The 19,612-nt window shown below is 41.2% G+C and overlaps 1 protein-coding gene across 1 annotated transcript in view; it reads right to left on the bottom strand.

Annotated features, from left to right (window-relative positions):
* SGCG (sarcoglycan gamma) overlaps positions 1-12,234 on the bottom strand; it is a 125,557-nt gene extending 113,323 nt beyond the window's left edge. The window contains exons 1-2 of the mRNA XM_037891116.2: positions 11,920-12,234; positions 9,202-9,325 (exon numbers count right to left, since the gene is read on the bottom strand). Coding sequence (XP_037747044.1) covers positions 9,202-9,219 — 18 coding nt within the window. The 5' untranslated portion in view covers positions 9,220-9,325; positions 11,920-12,234. The remainder of the gene's footprint in view (positions 1-9,201; positions 9,326-11,919) is intronic.
* Between the last annotated feature and the right edge of the window lie 7,378 nt (positions 12,235-19,612).

The following is a 19,612-nucleotide window of genomic DNA, read 5'->3' as shown; positions in this document are numbered from 1 at the left end:
AGGGGAACTTGCCACTACCAGGGCCCTGGGTGACCCAGTGGAGAGCACGGGGGAAGGGGGGGTGGTCCAGAATGTGAATCATATGGACTCTGGCCACTAGGCCACTCTAACCCTCCTGTGAGGGTTGATTCTATGGACTCCAGCCACTGGGCCACACTGTCCTGACGCTGGGGTGACTTCCATGGACTTTGGTCATTGGGCTGCACTGCCCTGACATTGAGGCAACTTCTATGGACTTTGGCCATTGGGCCACACTGCCCTGATGCAGGGGCGACATCTATGGACTCTGGCCATTTGGCTGCACTGCCCTGATGCTGGGAGTGACTTATATGGACTCCAGCTGCTAGGGCACACTACCCGCCTGCAAGGGCAATTATATAGACTTTGGCCATTGTAGGAATCTGGTGGCGTATGGGAGGGCCCAGGTATCCCTATCCCCAGTCACAGACTCTCACCACACGGTGACACAACCACGAACTCTCGCCACTGCACGACACAGCCCAGAGTACTGATACTACATGATACTGCCAGGCTCGGACACCAACCCCCCCAAAACGTGGTGGAGAATGTGGGCAACACCTGAGCCCTGTTAAGAGGACCATTGGGATACCGACTGGACTGACCCAAAAGAGGCTATGAAAACTGAAAAACTGCTGAAATGGATGCTGGAGACAAATTCAAGGACATATGGCCTAATAGTGGTAGATTAATACAATACAAGTGTTCGATGTAGCCAGCGACTGTTGCCTTCGTAGTTGTTTTGCCTTTGTGGCAAACCTTGAAATATACTTCTGAAATTCATGTGACACTCCTGGGAAATTCTGCACCAAAAAATTAAAAATTCTGCACCAAAAATTTCAAAATTCTGTGCACATTTTAAAATTCTGCAAAATTCTGCATATTTTATTTGTCAAAATAACTAGTGCTGTCAAGTGAGACAGAGTAAGAGGATAAGCATCTTGAGATCCTCTGTGAGAGACAAATATAGAATTGTGTACAAAAAAAACTGCATTAAAAAAAAACAATGTAAAACTTTAGAGCCTACAAGTCCATTCAGTCCAACTTCTTGTTCAGCCAATAGCTCAGACAAACAAGTTTGTTTACATTTGCAGGAGATAATGCTGCCCACTTCTTATTTACAATGTCACCTGAAAGTGAGAACAGGCATTCACATGGCATTTTTGTAGCCAGCACTGCAAGGTATTTACTTGCCAGATATGCTAAACAGTCATATACCCCTTCATGCTTTGACCATCATTCCAGAGGACATGCTTTTATGCTGATAATGCTCGTTAAAAAAATAATACGGTACTTAAATTTGTGACTGAACTCTTTGGGGGAGTACTGTATGTCCCCTGCTCTGTTTTACCTGCATTCTGCCATATATTTTATGTTATAGTTGTCTTGGATGATGACCCAACACATGTTGTTTGTTTTAAGAACACTTTCACTGCAAATTTAACAAAATGCAAAGAAGATCCCGATGTGAAATTTCTAAAGATAGCTATAGCACTCGACCCAAGGTTTAAGAATCTGAAGTGCCTTCCAAAATCTGAGAGGGATGAGGTATGGAGCAAGCTTTCAGAAGTCTTAAAAGAGCAACATTCTGATGCGGAAACTACAGAACCCAAACCACCAAAAAAGAAAATCAACCTTCCGCTGGTGGCATCTGACTCAAATGATGAAAATGAACATGTGTCAGTCCACACTGCTTTGGATCATTATCCAGCAGAACCTGTCATCAGCATGGACGCATGTCCTCTGGAATGGTGGCTGAAGCATCAAGGGACATACAAATCTTCAGCGCATCTGGCATGTAAATATCTTACGACTCCAGCTACAAGTGCCATGCAAACGCCTGTTCTCACTTTCAGGTGACATTGTAAAGAAGACGAGGTTAGCTTTATCTCCTGCAAATATAAACAGACTTGTTTGTGTGAGTGATTGGCACTACAGTACTTGTATGAAGTGAATTGAAAAATACTATTTCTTTTGTTTTGTACAGTGCAAATATTTGTAATCAAAAATAAATATAAAGTGAGCACTGAACACTTTGTATTCTGTGTTGTAATTGAAATCAATATATTTTAAAATGTAGAAAACATCCAAAAATATTTAAATAAATGGTGGTCTATTATTGTTTAACAATTAATTTTTTTAATTGCGCTATTAATCACAATTAATTTTTTAATAGCTTGACAGCCCTACTTCACATTATTTTCATTAATATCTTCCTGTTTTCCTCTTTCCTCTAAGAATACTGAAAATTTAGCGTAGCAGCCGTGTTAGTCTCTAAGGTGCCACAAGTACTCCTTTTCTTTTTGAAAATTTAGCATGTCACCAGCATTCTTCGTGGACTTTTGAAAAATAGCAGCAGCTTTGTGGTGACACAAGGAAGCTTGGTGCCTCTCAAATTTGTCTGAAGTCTTTTTCTAAATAAAGAATCCAGACTCTATGAGAGCTTCATCTGTGTACTTAGTCAAAAGAAGCTTGTGCCTAAAAGCTGTATAACAGTAGAAACAAAGTACACTGTCACTAGCTTCAGAATAATGGAGCCACTGAAAATCATCAAACCTGGGTGAGCAGAAAGAATGGCTCCTTTGTCAAGGTTACACATAGCAAAAGATTTAAGTTGTGGCTGATGAGGTATCTCAGAAATGCTAATGACATCAGCCAACTGACATTAGATTCCTGTTGCATGTGATGGCCAAGACAGCTCAGTTGTACAACCAGCAGAAGCTGTTCCACTTGCTGTTGGAATTGTAGTTTCCTCCTTTTTAAGCAGCCGTGTTTTAAGCGATTTCATTTTAGCGCTCTGAAAATATACACTTTGTTTCTGTAATTCACTCAGTCTCACCTCACTTAGGAAGAGTGGTGTATGGCTGCAGAATTAAGAACAAACACAGTACTCTTTGGCAAACAAATATTTAGTTAACCTCTTAGTTTTTTATAGTCACAACCTTTGTAGAACTATTATGTGGCAGAATGAAGAAAGGAAACAGCTTACATCTGATCCATTGATTGCACTGGAAAACAATTGTTTGTATGTTCTGCTTATATAACAGGGATGGTCAAACTGTGGTTCGCGAGACGCATGTGACTCTTTTACAGTTAAAGTGTGGCTTACGGAACAACCCCCCCACACCCTTTCCGCAGCTACCATACTGGGAGGGGAGCGGGGAGCTTGAGACCTCTGCCTTGCAGTGGGTGGTGAAGTAGGACCTTCTGCCCAGTGGGGAGGGTGATCTCGGGGCTTCAGCCTCACAGGGCACGCCTGCTTAGGCTCAGGGCTTCAGCAGGAGTGGGGCTGAAGCATCAAGCCCCTTAAGGCACCTCCCAAAGGGCTGAAGCCCCAAGACCTGGCAGATGTGCCCTGTCTCTTGAACTTCTGAAGATTCTTAGATGCGGCTCAGAGGGTCAGTAAGTTTGGCCACCCCTGTTATATAATCTCCTGGGTTCCTTGCTCACCAGGGTCTGACAAGAAAAATACTCCAAGTAAGATAGCAGCTGGAGGCCCTTTGACAGCTGCCTCCCCAGGCATGATAGGCTGAGGTCAGAGGCTGTAGAAAGCAGCCAAAGAGCCACAGGCTCCATGATATCTGCCCTACCCCTTACCTTTATGAAAAGAACAAATGGAAGAAATGAGGAGGGAGCGAGGGAAAGGAAAGAAGAATAGAGCCTATCACGAGGCTCTAGAAGTCAGCTGCAGATGAGTGAAAGCTAGCTGGACCTATCCCAGGTCTTCCTAGAGAGAGACAGAGTAAGAGGATAAACATCTTGAGATCCTCTGTGAGAGACAAAGGGAAAAAGCCAACCAGAAGCACACACAGATGAGACTCACACAGGAACTGAGAATCCCCCCTCAAAAGACAAGACCCTACTTGCTGAGCCATTTCCCAGCCAGGGAAGAAAGGAGAAAGAGCCTGCTGCAGGAGAGACCTTCAACCTGGCCCAGGCTACAAAAGAGCTGGTTGAACCCCAGGAGAAAGAGAGGGACTTCAAGCAGCTGAGACAATCAGAGGACTATACCCTTTCTGTGCTGAAAAGAATAAACTGAATAATCAGGGGACTGCCCCGCTACAAAAAATAGATAGTGTGAACATGATATTCAATAGCTATTTTATTTTTTAATGCAAGCCCTTACCCTCCAAATAAAGTTGTCTATGCCCCTAGGAAATGAGATTATTTTAAGGACTTAGAGGAGGAAGCAGATGAAGCTCTCAGAAAAGGATGGAAGATCAAGAAAAACCCATTTGATGGGAAAACAAAGTAGAGGAAATCACTAGGGAACAAATTGTCTGAAACTGAAAAAAAAAAATGCTGCAGCCAACACTATGCTGAAAGTACACATGAGCATCCTCTGGTGGACTGCAAAGAAAAATGAAGCCAAATTCAACACAAAATTAGCAAGAAAAGTTATTGGCAGGGGACGTTTGCATAGCCTCTGAATTCTATAGCAACTCACATACTGTTTGAAATAGACTGGAGGAGGAGGGAAGAAGCAGCAGGAGCAGCCTCTGAAGAAGACAACTTTAAAAGCTGTGGGATAGAGGCAGCAGGGGCAGAGGACAGCAAGGGAGGGAACTCCCTCGGTAGCACTAGACACAATCTGTTCCTGGAAGAAGATATTAGCCAGAGGGATGAAATCCCTGTGGGAAAGGATAATAAAGGGTCTGGAACAACAGAGTAAGTGGAGTCTGCACAATTGGTGATGGATCCACTGGGGTTTCTTAGGTTTGTTTTTCGTATCACTGGCAAGTTGCACAACTCATAGAATCTTCAGAGAAGCATGTCTGGCTATTTTTTCTTGACCTGTTCCTTTCTATTTTCATCCTTCCTCTTCTCGCCCATTTTTGGAGTCATGTTGTATCATTTGAGAAAAGAGCAAGAGTAAAGAAAAGCCTGGAGTAAGAAGACTCAGAGCTGTGCTCTATTCTTCCAAAAAGAGAAAGCAAAGAATACTGGAGCAGTGGAAGGTGGAATCAGTTTATATACTCCCTTTGGATTTCACTATTTGCCTCTTGCTTTTTGGTAGATGATGCTATAAAACTAACTGTTCTGTATTTCCAGTTGGATGGGGGAAATACACTCAATGAGCAGGACATTACCAACTGGGACCAAAATGGCTTAAACTAAAATGTGAACTAATTAAATACTGAAACTGAAGTCCTTTTGGTCTGATGATAATTTGGGATAAGAAAAAGGGATCACTCTTGAACACAGGATAATTTCCAAAATTTGGATTAACTCATTCCAAATATCATTAGTTATGTATTTGTATTTGATCTTTTGAAAGGCAATATTTAAAATAATGGACCAATGAAAGCATGACCATAAAATACTTTTACCAGATTCCTTTGCCTATTTGTTTAGAAGTTTTCTTAAACTTTAAAATCCTCTCTTTATCAAGAATGAGCTTGAATTCAGGTCTCTTGGCCTAAATGTTTTCCAGAGAAGTAGATACCCTCTTGTAGGAGACATAAGAAATATGGGAGAAACTTCTACTTGTCCTACTAAGAAGGACTTGCTAAAAATTTTCTCTTTACTCCCATCCAAGCTCACCTAATTTTAATTATAACATTACATTTGTAACAATTGATCTTTTCTTGTGGATCAGTGATATATATTTAACAAATGGTAATATAGGTGAGACATATTGATTTCTCTTAAATTATTTTATGTGAGATATGTTGCTAAAATAAAGAAATGCTTTTATTTCATGGAACACATTCATATAGTGTTAAATCCAGTAATCTGTTGCTTCTGAAAAATATGATAGAACAAAAGTATTAGACTTCATTAATTCATATTTATCATTATCCTTAAGATATATACTTTTTTGTGTGTGTGAAACATAGCTGAGAGAGGAAAAAACAATATAAAAGGAGCTAGGAATTGAATAAAGTAGAAGCCTGTTAGAGGTTGTTTCATTAATCCTTTATATGATCAAGGGACTGATACTTCTGAAGAACAGCATCAATATGCTTCTGGTTTTCAATAGACATCTAAGGAGTTAGACATCTAAGCAATTTATATATTGGTTAAAATCTGAAAATATATTTATTTTACAGTCTGGATTGAAAGCATAGTTATCACTTAATCTTCAGTGTAGAGCGTGTTGATTAATCTTATTGACATGATCAAAAAGAGAGTACAATAATGTATGGACTTATTTTCTTTTGCAGCAGATAATGAGGTCATGGTTATATGTTAAAAAAGGTTCTTAATTTCTCATTTTGTAGGGGTTATATCACATTATTAATAATGTAGAGCCAGCTTTAGGGCCAGGCAAACTGGGCCCACGCCCAGGGTGCCTTAGCCAGGGGTGCGCGCCAAGGGTCTCGGGCTTCCCCTTGCTGGCTGCGGTGGGACTTCACTTGGCCGCAGAGCAGACTCCTCCTCTCCGGCCCCTCCCCAGCGCTGGGCCGGCAGGCTTCTCCCTGTTCCCGCTCCCCTGGCCTACTCACTCCTCAGCCAGCTGGCTATTAAGTGCTATCTACTGTACTTGGAAAACTCCTTATAGTCTTTAACTCGGTTGGCAGTAGTTGTCTCCTTGTGCCCCTTTCCTTCTCACTGACTTTTTTTAAGAATTCTTACTTTCCAATTTACATTCATTGCTATCAATTTCCCTTTTTTCCATTAGTTATATATTTATCTTTTATTTATTTATGTTTTGTAGTTTCTTTCTCTCCCCCTGGCTCCGCCCAGGCCCCACCCTGACTCTACCCTTCCCCCAAGGTCCCACCCCACCTCTTCCCACCCCACCCAGTGCTGCCCCCTCCCCCAAGCATGCAGCACCCTCGCTCCTCCCTCTAGCGCCTCCTGATGCCACGAAACAGCTGATCCATAGCAGGCAGTAGGCGCTGAGAGGGAGGAGGAGGCGCTGATCTGCGGGGCCCACGAGCAGGCAGGAGGCACTGGTGGGATGGGGAGGTTCTGGGAAGGGGTCTGCCGGTGGGTGCTCAGCACCCACCATTTTTTCCCCATGGGTGCTCAAGCACGGAGCACCCACAAAGTCGGCACCTATGCTTCCCCTTTAAGCCAGGTTAGATTTTTCTTTTTTTAAACTGGGACTGCCTTCTACCTCAGTTGAGGCTTTTTGGGGGGCAACTAGTAAAATGTTCTTATACAGTTCAAAATTATCATTTACATTTTTCAGTTTAAATTATCTCTCCCAGCTGATGTGACTTAATTTTTTTAGCTTTGTGAAACTGGTCCTTTTTAAACCACTAAAATACATATATATTGTGGATTTATGTAGAAAAGGCAGACTATAGATTTTTCAAAGCCTCAGAAAATCTTTTGTCTAGGAATCAATCCAGGGTAACAATACGTATGCTTATCCCAGGGTTGTTTTTTTAAAAAAAATATCCATTTTTATATAGCATTCTTCAGAGATTTGCAAAATTTATTTTAAATCCTTCATTGGCAGGGTGACTTCAATTTGGAACAAAGACCAGATATTTATTTAAAAAACATCCCATCTTAGAAAACATGCAGAACACTGGGCTCTTCCTAAGTTGCTATCGCCAAATATTTGTAATTGCCTAGTAATTTTGCACAGATTTTACATTTTCATCATATTGAGGAAGAAGAGAAATTTATGTTCTTTTAAAAAAAAAAGAAATGTAATTTTATGGTATATACTTTTTCATGGTAATAAAGTAGTTATTTTACTTTAACAATGAGAAAACACAAATGCCATATATCACACTAAGCAAATACACAAAACAAACTATTCTTCTACAGTCTATTGCAGGTCAATATATTTTAAAAGTTTTAGAAACATTGTTATAAATGTTGTGCATCAAAGGCAGAATATACATTTAGAACACCAGAATTTTTAGTCAATGATAAGTTCACAGATAAGTAATTCATCACAGTATTTTTGTATAATTTGCATACATTGTAGTTTGTGAAACTAAAACTAATTCTTTGTTTTCTTAGACTGACATTTTGTAATTGATTTAAATCCACACAAAAATTGGCATTTCCAACTGATCAGACCTATCAATGTGGCTCTATTATCTTTAAGTGAAAAACTGTAATTAACCCTACAAACTTAATACTCCAAACACTAGCAGAAAGCAATTAAACTTGAATATTATTCTCAAATTTAGCAAGAATGACAATTTGATAAGGTACAGTTACATAACATAAGAACATAACAACATAAAAGTTAAAACTTATGCTCCCAAAAGAGAATGAAAGGTAAATGTGATTTTATATTTTGTGTAAATGTTTGCAGCTCCAAACAACATCAAAAATTATAATCTACAGATATAACAGTTAATACAGCAGCTCAGTGAAAATAGTGCATTATTTGAGGAGTGGTATCTACATTGTTTATTTTGTACGTATGTATGTAGTCAAACATAAGAACAGATGAGCTAATTCTTGTATTCTTATAAAGTTGATTATTGATTATTTTCATGATATTCCTGGACAATTGTTTGTAAATAAGTTTCATATGGAAAACAGATTATGTAGGATATACAGGATATGGGGATTGATTAAACACAAGTGGCAAGGTATACTACTCAGAAGTATTATGAAACAGCATTCAGCAAGATATCCAACTGGTCACTGCAAAGCATTCTTACAACTAGCAGCCCTGGGTATAAATATATTTTCTGCTCTGTAGAACAAGTTATATTTTTTAAAAAGCTGTTTTATAACAACAAAATCTAACACAGGGTAAAAATACACAATAACACTGCCTCTGGCTTTGAGCATTACAACAGACGGTCTAATTTTCAAATTTGGGTGCCCAAAATTCGGCATAAGATCCATATTTAGGCTCCTTTATCATCCATGGATCAAATCCCAATCCCACTGAAATCACAGGGAGCTCTGCAATTGACTTTAATAGAATCAGGATTGATCCCAAGTGCTTATTTAAGTGTCCAGTCCTTTATATATTCACACATGTAACTTTGCTTAAGAAAATATTTCCATTTACATCAATTGAAAGACAGCAATAAAGTTACTCACATCATCTTCGTTTGCTGAACTGAGCACTAAAATCAGCATTTAGGCACCTAAATTTGAAAACTGCAACCACAATCTTAAATCACCACTCCTCATATCACTACATCCTCTTATATTTTATTACTTAGTTATATCCTCAGAGACATTTAATTTTACAAGCTTTGCAATGTATTCATTTCTGTAAAACTATCTTAAAGACAGTCTTATTACCTGTATGGATGGCTCCATCTTCTAATGCACTAGTACTTCTTCCATGAAATCCAGGATTCATTTATCATGTTTTTGAGAGCACCACCAAGTCTCTAATAATTTTTCCCCCTTTAAGTAGTCAGAACTGTGAAAGGACAACATATTTTACAATGAAAACATTGTATGCATAATGCCATATTTATTTACTATGTTCCACCAGTTGCATGAAAACTTAGAAATTTGTCAATTTGAAATCTAGTCAACTTTAAAAAAAAAACAGAGTTGGAAACAGTTCCTAGTTCTATATTTACCCTACCCCAACCATATATTTTTTAATTCTCTCCCTCTCTCTCTTTTGATGCTGTGTGAAAGATCCACATAAATAAGGGAAATTGACTAGAGTGAAAATTGAATATACACAAAATGCTGTCAAAACACATAGGGCCATTTACTCTGATAGGTATGAATAACTGCTCATTAATGTATAAAGGGTTCCCTGTCTAAAAAAATTGATAAGTATTGTTTTTGCTAATTTCCTTGTTATAGTAATCATTGGTGTTACTTGTAACAACAGAAGTGTGATTTTTACTTCAACAGTGTCCTTTTTTAGAGGGACACACTAAATTTGGCTCAAAATTACATTTTTTGTTCAAAAAACCCGCAAAAGCCTTTTTCAAAAATCTAAGGTTAACAGAACTTTAATTCCTTTAAAAAAAATCCCTTTGGTGTTTGCACCACACATTGCAGCACTGTAATGGAGCTCGAGAATTTGAAAATGAAACAACCACACTTGGAATCCGTGGAGCAGCTCAAGATGGGTCCCTCTCGATTTAGAAGAAAGAGGGCTAGCAGCAGAGTATTCTCTGTGAGGGGACATTGTCTGTGTGGAACAGCCATCACCTGTCTGAAACAGTTCAAGTCTACTGATCTTCAGGACACATTGAGAGGTATTTCCACAGTATGTATCCGATGAAGTGAGCTGTAGCTCACGAAAGCTCATGCTCAAATAAATTGGTTAGTCTCTAAGGTGCCACAAGTACTCCTTTTCTTTTTGCGAATACAGACTAACACGGCTGTTACTCTGAAACCTGTCATTGAGAGGTACATCTATTTATGTGGGCTGCTATGGAGGTGGATTTTGAGGACAATCTGATTTGTGGTAGACGAGTTTGGTTGCTGGCAGGTGGTTCAGTTTTGGTTTTGTAATTCATGGCACAGGCACTTAAAGCCTTAGTTAGGAGCCCCTTTTTATTAGTTATGTGTTTAATACAGCTAAATAAACAAACCTACATAAGCAAACATGAAACTGACTAGTTTATTTTCACTGGCCTACCTGAAAGCAATGAAAACAAAATACCACAGTGAAAAATAAATGAGATTTTAAATTTCTTCAGTTTTAATCTGAAATATTACTAGAAACATTGTTTTTTCGAAATCTTACTTTGAATATAAAAGTGTTTCTTAAAGGTGTACAGCAAAATACACATTTCCAAAAAAATATACCACTATTGTGGTGTATTAACTATTGTATCATATAGCGAAACAAATAATATATCTCATACACATACATAGAGATGAAGGCCAATTCTTTAAGAGGAGTCTTTGTTTCCTTTTATTTTTACAGAAATCTAAGTTGATACACAAGTTATGCAAATTTCAATACAAAATTAAAATGTATTTGCTAAAGATGCTAAAATTATACATCCGCATAAATAAATTGTATAAATGACAGAAAAGTCTAAATATTTAACATACTGAAACAAGTTAAACTAGATGAAATTAACTGCTGACTACAATATCCTCCTTCAAAAGAACTTAAAATCACAGTATCAGCCACTCAAATGTTGCAACTATTTATGTCTCAGAAGAAAACGCTGTATCTCCCCCCCAGCAAACACTTGTGAATCGCCCTAAAGGTGAGTTTTTTCACTGGTTTGCTCTTTTGTGTAGCAGTCACATGAGCATGGAAATTTCTGTTTAATCTTACCCTCTGAAAAACTATTTACATTACACTCAACCTGAATAGGCGGGGTAAATAAAAAGCTTCCAGCAAAATCATCATCATATCTCACGTAACAGCTACATGCTCACTTCAAACCCCACTCCCTTGGAGAAACCAGTTCAACTGAACTGATCAGTTCCACTTCTGGGGGAAAAAACACAAAGTGTGTAGTATTTATAAAATCCACAACAAATACCATTAATCACCCATCACCCCCGCCCCAATTCCCACCTAGAACAAATGCCATTCTCTTTGCCCAAACAATCGGTGGAAGAATTACTGTCCTCCCACTGCCCTCATCCCAGTACTCTAGGCAATGGGGTACAGGGCAGCGTGGGCTAGGGTGGCCATATGGGATGGGAGTAAGGCAGGGGGCTGCATGAGATGAGGGCGGTGGCCACACGGGATGAAAGTGAGGCAGGGGGCTGTGTGGGATAGAAAGGACTAGCCCCAGTGTATGGGAGGGGGGCGGCCCCGCAGAGACATGGGGCGAAGCAGGAGGCTCCATGGGGTGAGGCATGGGATGAGGGGGGGCGTACAGGGCAGGTCGAGGCAGGGGGCTGTATGGGATGGGGCGAGGCACGGTAGGAGGCTGCATGGGATGGGGAGGGTGGCCGCATGAGATGGGGCGAGGCAGGAGGCTGCGCGGGGGCTGGGGGGGGGGGGTGTCCGGACGGGAGAGGGGCCGGGCTGGGGGGGGGAGGGTGTATGGGAGGGGGGAGTTGATGAGGGTTTACCTGCTGCTCCCGCTCGGCTCCGCGGGGGCTGCACGCGGCAGAGTCCCCGTGTGTCCCTTCATGCCGCGGGGGCTGCCGAACCCGCCCTGAGGCACAAACCGTCATCCAGTCTCCTCCCCGCTCTCCCAACTCGGCGGCTGCCCCACTTGCTGCGCGGGCAGCGGACGCCGCCGGGGTGGGGAAGGGGGTCGCCGCCGCCGCTCGGGGGACCCGAGAAGAAGGGATGGAAACTCCCGGCTACCTCCTCCCCCGCGGCCCGCCGCGTCCGTCCTCCGACTGCGGGGCCCCAGCCGCGCGCCGCTGGACAGACTCCGCCAGCTGCCCCCGCTTCGCTCCAACCGCCGCCAGCCCCATCGCCACACAGCGCGCGCCCGGCGGGCTGGCACGTGCCGCTGCTCATCGGCTGGAGAGCTTCTCCCGCCAACAGAGCTTATGCTGCGTGCAGAGAGCGCTCTCCCACCAGCACAGAGCGTCTTCGCCAGATGTGCTGCAACCGTGTCACTGCCACGCTGTCAGTGTAGACATGGCCTTATTCAAAGTTCACGGTTTGGTATACAGAGACCTCAACCTGCTTAGTACCATGGCAAGCACATGGTTAAAATCTTGTTAACCTTTTATTAAAGATACAGAAAAGAGGGGGAACAGTTAAAGAATCAGACATGTAAAGTATTAAGTAAGGCTTTCAATTTAACAACATTGTTTCCCTTTAGCTGGAGAGAGTTTTCAAAGGAAAAGCAGCTTGTTTGACAGTCTCTTGGAAGTTAAGAGAAAAAGATAGCTGAGAGAGGTTGCAGCTGTTATTGCTGCTGTTGTTAAAGTCCAATTCCATTTACTGTTTGGGATGGAGCTGGAGCAAGTAGGGGTGGTGATGTCATCTGGATCCCTCTTTGTGGCCTGGTCTGGTCAGGGCATCCCTCAGGATTAGGGCAAAGGTCTGGGGTCACAGGAGATGGTGGGGGAGGCAACTAGGGTGGTGAAGCTTGCTTCAGTAGCCTCCATCTGTTCTTTCTCACTGCTCTTCTTTCTCTCCATCTGTTCTTTCTGTATGATCATCATTCCCCCCAATGTTTCTTTCTTTAAGGACCCAAAAAGGGATTGATGGGTGGAATAGCCCATCTCATTATTTTGTCCACCAATTAGGCCTAATATCTGATGCACAAATTTTGGTTCATTAATTTCCAGTTCCACATCTTCTGTTTTTACCAAGCATGATTTCAGCATAGTCCTTGAATTATATCAATGTGGCTTTAGGTCTTTGTTTGGGCTAGTTTAGTCTGTCTGGTTCTCTAGCATCTGTTTAATAACATTTTGATTGAAAATAACTTGATCTGCTTGCCATGGTAAATTCCATCGTATTTTGCCATGGTAAATTCCATGGTAAATTGCCACTGTAAATTCCTAAGCAGGCAAAAGTTATAGACCTGTTTTCACAATTATTATCAATTGCCCTTGGAGGGGTAAATAGAAAGGTGTTATCTGGGAAAAGAGGAAAGACTGTGGCAATTTTGAGGTGGTAGTGGGGGAGTAAGAGCTTAATATGAACAAAGGAAAGATCAGTTTTGAGAGATGAATGGAGGCAAGATGTTTTAGGGGGAAGACAGAATGAAGAAATGTAGAGAAAGGAAACAGGAGGGGGCTAAAAAGGATAAGAGCATTAGGGGACATCTACATTTAAAAAACACACCCTGTGGCAGCAAGTCTCAGAACCCAGGTCAACTGATTTGGGTTGCAGGGCTCACAATATGGGGCTAAATATAGTAGTGTAGATGTTCCCAGTCAGCCTGGAGCCCCGGCTCTAAAGCCCAGAGAGGGGAGAGGATCTTGGAGCCTGTGCTCCAGCCTAAGCAGGAACGTCAACAGTGCTATTTTTAGCCCCTAGCATGAACCCCATGTGTCCAAGTCAGTTGACCAGGGCTCTGAGACTAGCTGCCATGGATCTTTTTTTTCAGTGTACACTAAGAGGCTTGGGGGGAAAGATGATGAGATTGTGAGATTGTGGGTAGGGAGGGGAGAACGTGGTAGGGAAGATTGCAGGGAGGCTTTTGATTAGGAGAGAGCGATGGGAAGGATTGGAGGGATTTAAAGGAGTAGATTTGGAAACAAAAAGTGCCAGCAAAAGGGTTACTGCTGGCAAAGTCTAGAGGAACACAAGAGGGGATCTGGCCTAAGAGTAAGATAGGGGGAGTGCAGGGGTGATATGGGGATTATACTGTACTTATTTGGGTGTGGCACTGTGCTACTATACAGGAGACCTTTGCATCCGCACAATTATTCCATGTCACCTACCTCACAGGGTTGAACCCTACAAAAACTGACTCCTTCCCCTTCCTCTGCAACCTGTGTAGCTGTGTAGCAGCTAAAGGCCTAAATCCTGCTTAAAGACTGAGGACTTGTCTAGCCTAGGGAAATATTACTTAAGACTTAGTGCAGCTGTGATGTCCACTGTCTTGGCTGCCACTGGTGATTGCACTAAGGACCTCCAGAACTGTGAGTCTCTACAGTTTGAGCTAAAGACCCAGGCTTTGTAGCTGGGACTGTAACAGAATCACATCCTCTGTGTATCAGGTAAAGAGGGGGACATATAATACACACTGACTAGAGGTTTACCTAGATAGTTTAACTTTAAAAATGGATTGGCTGGTCAGGATTGACCCTAGACTTCCCCCTACAAATACTTCTCCATTGTGACAGAAGCTGTTTATGGATCACCTGGAAGTGGTCTGCAAAGCACCAGTGGTTCTCAAATGATTGTCGGAGAATCGGTATGTTATGAGATGGGACATCCATAGGGAACAGTAGCATCAAATATGGAGTTAGGGTACCAGTTTTTTACTATAGAGTATCAACAAATATCTATAGAAATGACAGGAAAAAATGTTGGACAGCAGAGCACACTTACACGTTCTTCAGTGTTGTCTCTTATGTGTGGAATAAATGTCCAGATCAATTCACACAGCCATTTGGGCTGATCCAAAGTTCATTGAAGTCAATTAAAATAAACCCATTTATTTCTATGCACTTTCAGTTACACCTATTATCTTGTCCTCTGCCAAGTCCTTTCTCAAGATCCACCTCGACCATGACACTCATAGCAAACTATCTAATGAAATTGCTAGGCTTATGATGTGTTAGTGATTCGTTACAGTTAATTCATTACACTCACTTACACATATCTTGTCTGGAGAGAAAGATGAAGAAGGAAGTAGTATATGTCTTTGTACCTTCATCCTTGTTTCCCTACTCCTCCCCTACCTTTTGTTATACAGGAGGACTTCCCTGCTTGTCATGTCTTGTCCTTATTTAGATTGTAAACTCTTTAGGGCAAAGACTATCTTATGTTTGTATAGCACCAAGCACAGTGGGGTCCTGAGCCTGACTGGACTTCTAGATGCTATAATAAATAATAATAATTAATAATTAAACATCAATATTTGATGGGCTGTTCATTAGTGTTGGACATGTCACTCTATGGGAATTGCTAATGGATCTACACTTGTCACTCATGAATACTGGTAAATATGAAAGTGTGAAACACAAAGCCCAACATTTTCAAAAGTTTTTTTTTTAGTTGTCTTCAGTTTTTGGTGACCAAACTGAAACACTCAAAATCAGTAGCTACTTTTGAAAATTTGGGCCTAAGTCCCCACTCATACAGCAGTTTGGTGCACAAAACTTCTCTCAATTCGTAATGTACACAACAGAACTCTCTTTCGCTCATCTGAACCCCCATTTATCTGAATTTCAAACATCCCCAAAATGTTTCAGATAAATAGGATTCTGCTACACATTAGTTTCCCACATCATAATAGCAGCGATATCACAGCTCACTGAGAAAATTTCCCATTCCTAATAACTTGTTTTTGAAGAGAAAATTGATTTTTGCAATATGTGAGGTATTATAAATTACTTATTTTTAAAGACCTGGTATTGTAATGAAGAGGCTAGAGCAGTGGTGGGCAACCTGCGGCCCATCAGGGTAATCCACTGGCGTGCCGCAGGACATTTTGCTGACCGTGACCATCCACAGGCACGGCTGCCCGCAGCTCCCAGTGGCCGTGGTTTGCCATTCCTGGCCAATGGGAGCTGCGGGAAGCAGTGGCCAGAATGTCCCTGTGGCCCACGCCGCTTGCCGCAGCTCTCATTGGCCGGGAATGGGGAACCGCGGCCACTGGGAGCTACGGGTGGCCATGCATGTGGACAGTCAATGTAAACAAACTGTCTCTTGGCCCACCAGCAGATTACCCTGATGAGCCACGTGCAACCCGTGGGCCACAGGTTGCCCACTACTGGGCTAGAGCATACATGTAGAAAGCAATGATATTAGTTAGAATCAGTATTGCTTAATGACGTGTCACAGACTAGAGTTTTCCTTCCCTCTTCTTCCTCTCCTGCCTAATCGTGTCCTTAAAGTTCCATAGTATTTGCTCAGGCCACGTCTACACAACAAGCTTCTGCTGGCATAACTAGGTCAGTCAGGGGTGTGATCCCTGGCCAACATAGCTGTGTCATCAAAAGCCCCTAGTGTTGTCTGGGATTTAATATTGGGAAAAGAGACGAATAAGGTGGGGGGGATATGATAGAGGTCTATAAAATCATGAATGGTTTGGAGAAAGTGAATACTGGAGTGTTATTTACGCGTTCACATAGCACAAGAACTAAGGGTCACTCAATGAAATTAATAGGTTTTAAACAAACAAACAAAAGGAAGTACTTTTTCACACAAGCACCCAGTCAAACTGTTGACCTCATTGGCAGGGGATGTTCTGAAGGCCAAAACTATAACGGAGTTCAAAAAAGAATTAGATAAGTTCATGGGGCATAGGTTTATCAATGGCTATTAGCCAAGATGGTCAGGGATGCATTGCAATCCCATGTTTTGGATATCCCCAGCCGCTGACTGCCAGAAGCTGGGAGTGGACAAGAGAGGATGGATCACTTGATGATTCCCTGTTTTGTTCGTTCCCTCTGAAGCAGCTGGCATTGGCCACTGTCAGAAGACAGGTTTCAGAGTAACAGCTGTGTTAGTCTGTATTCGCAAAAAGAAAAGGAGTACTTGTGGCACCTTAGAGACTAACCAATTTATTTGAGCATAAGCTTTCGTGAGCTACAGCTCACTTCATCGGGTGCATACTGTGGAAAATACATAAGATGTTTTTATACACACAGACCATGAAAAAATGGGTGTTTATCACTACAAAAGATTTTCTCTCCCCCCACCCCACTCTCCTGCTGGTAATAGCTTATCTAAAGTGATCACTCTCCTTACAATGTGTATGATAATCAAGGTGGGCCATTTCGTTGTGCTGGAAATGGCCCACCTTGATTATCATACACATTGTAAGGAGAGTGATCACTTTAGATAAGCTATTACCAGCAGGAGAGTGGGGTGAGGAGAGAGAAAACCTTTTGTAGTGATAAACACCCATTTTTTTCATGGTCTGTGTATATAAAAACATCTTCTGTATTTTCCAGAGTATGCATCCGATGAAGTGAGCTGTAGCTCACGAAAGCTTATGCTCAAATAAATTGGTTAGTCGCTAAAGTGCCACAAGTACTCCTTTTGTTTTTGTCAGAAGACGGGATACTGGATTAAATGGATCACTTGTCTGATCCACTATGTTTTTACGTAGATGAGGTAATACTAGCAAAACTGCACTTTTGCTGTTATAGCTTATTTTGCTTTGCAGAGGCTGGAATAAGTTATACTGGCAGATTTTACCAGCATAAGCGCTTTGCTGTTATTATTATATACCTGTATCAGCAAAGTGCTCCAGTCCTAGTGTAGACATGGCCTTACTCTCTCACTCTCTGGGTTCTCCCTCATGGTTCCCTATTTCCTTGTGCAGCTTCAGTTCTGTAGTGCTTGGTGGGTTTTTAACAAATATGTAATGGGGTCTCTGAGTATGCTTTATCTGTGAATGCCAATGAGTAACTGTGAAAGGAGCATGTTAGCTTTTGTTTCAAGTATGAATAGAATAGCAATAGCCAGTTGGGCACATGAAGGACCTGTGATAATTTTTGAAAATGCTATGTGAGAGTCCACATTCTTAACCCAGACCCTTTCCTATCCCTTTGTTCTCTGCAGCCACCTTTGTAACCACTTACAACCTCTTTTTAAAAATAATTTTATGCACACCTATGAGTCATGATAAAAAAGCCCATGTCTGCTCTTTAAATTGCCAATTTCTGCTGAGCAAGTGTTTTGGAATTCTACTGATGTACACAATCTTAATAATTGAAGGGGTGAGGTCTTGAATCTCTAACAAAGGCATCCCTTCTTCCAAGTGTCAATAACCCATTGTAGTTCAATAGTTGTTAACAAAAACAAACAAAAGACAAAGAGTTTTAAAAAGTCTTAAAATGACATCCCCCAGCTTTCAGTCTTGTGTGATGTCTTGACTTCATGAGTCTACCAGTCACCATAGACTCTCACAGGGTGGACAAGATTTGAATTTGCAATGTAAAAAACAATCTCTCCACACTTCTCTCACACATTTTTTTATAATAGGCTTACTTTCTTCCCACTCTCTGATGCTAGATCCATCTTAAAGTTTTATTTGCATTTTTGATGTGCATCTTTATTTTACTACGACTTTATAGTTAGAAATGTAAATCTCATGTGTGTGGAAAGAGCAGAAGGAAAGCTCATTACAAAAATTAATTGATTAGTTACCAGAATATATTTATTAATGAATAAAAGTTTGGAAAAATAATCATGTAGTAGCAGTAACATTTCCAGAATTATGCCAGATTTTTAGGCAAACAGTTAAGCATATATGCAACTCAGTTGAGTATTTCCACTGAAATATGTAAAGTTATGCACATGCTTAATGTGTTTGCAGGACTGAGACCTTAGTTAATAAACCATACTCTAAGGTGTATGCAGTGTAGTTGTAGCTGAGTCAGTCCCAGGATATTAGAGAGACAAGATAGGCGAAATAATATCGTTTATTAGATAACTTCTGTTTTTGAGAGAGTCAAGCTTTCGAGCCACACAGTTGTCTCTCTCATCAACAGAAGTTGGTCCAGTAACAGATATTATCTCATCCATACTGTAAGGTGAAGTTCTTTGCTTAGTATCTAAAAAGTGAAGCCACTGAGAATTATTAATGAGATATAATGAAAAGTCTAATATTCATCATGAAGGCATTCATATCTGTGCCACTATCTCATGTGTGGCACATTTATGTACCATCATTTAACTTTTTTATCTTCTTCCCTTCCTAGAATTAGAAGAAAATAATATGCCACTGAATACTCTTACTCTTGCTTACTCTTTCAAGTGTGCTTATATCATATTTAAAACAATTTCTCACCCTACCTTTTTGAGGCATATTCATTTTAGTATAGTATCCACTGTGCTTTATTCTTCAGGAGTATCAGCTCATTAAATTGTTCTACACCTATTTTGGGGGAGTTCTATGGCTTGCGTTATACAGGAGGTTAGACTACATGATCACAATGGTCTCTTCTGGCCGTGGGATCTATGAAAAGATATATATGCGTAAAGGGGATTTCTTTGCAAGCACAGTTGGGAATGCCATCTGTCGTACACTATTCTTCCCTTTCACGCCTTCATATCCTGATAGAAGCATTTCCACGTCAGATTTTGGCAGAGGAGTTTTGGGAGGATTTTAAGAATGGATCCTTGGGTGCAGGTCACTGATGAGCTGAACGAATGCATGCAAGTCTG

The sequence above is a fragment of the Chelonia mydas genome, chromosome 1 (assembly GCF_015237465.2).
Source record: "Chelonia mydas isolate rCheMyd1 chromosome 1, rCheMyd1.pri.v2, whole genome shotgun sequence".
Classification (NCBI taxonomy): domain Eukaryota; kingdom Metazoa; phylum Chordata; order Testudines; family Cheloniidae; genus Chelonia; species Chelonia mydas.
This window is presented reverse-complemented; position numbering and strand designations above follow the sequence as displayed.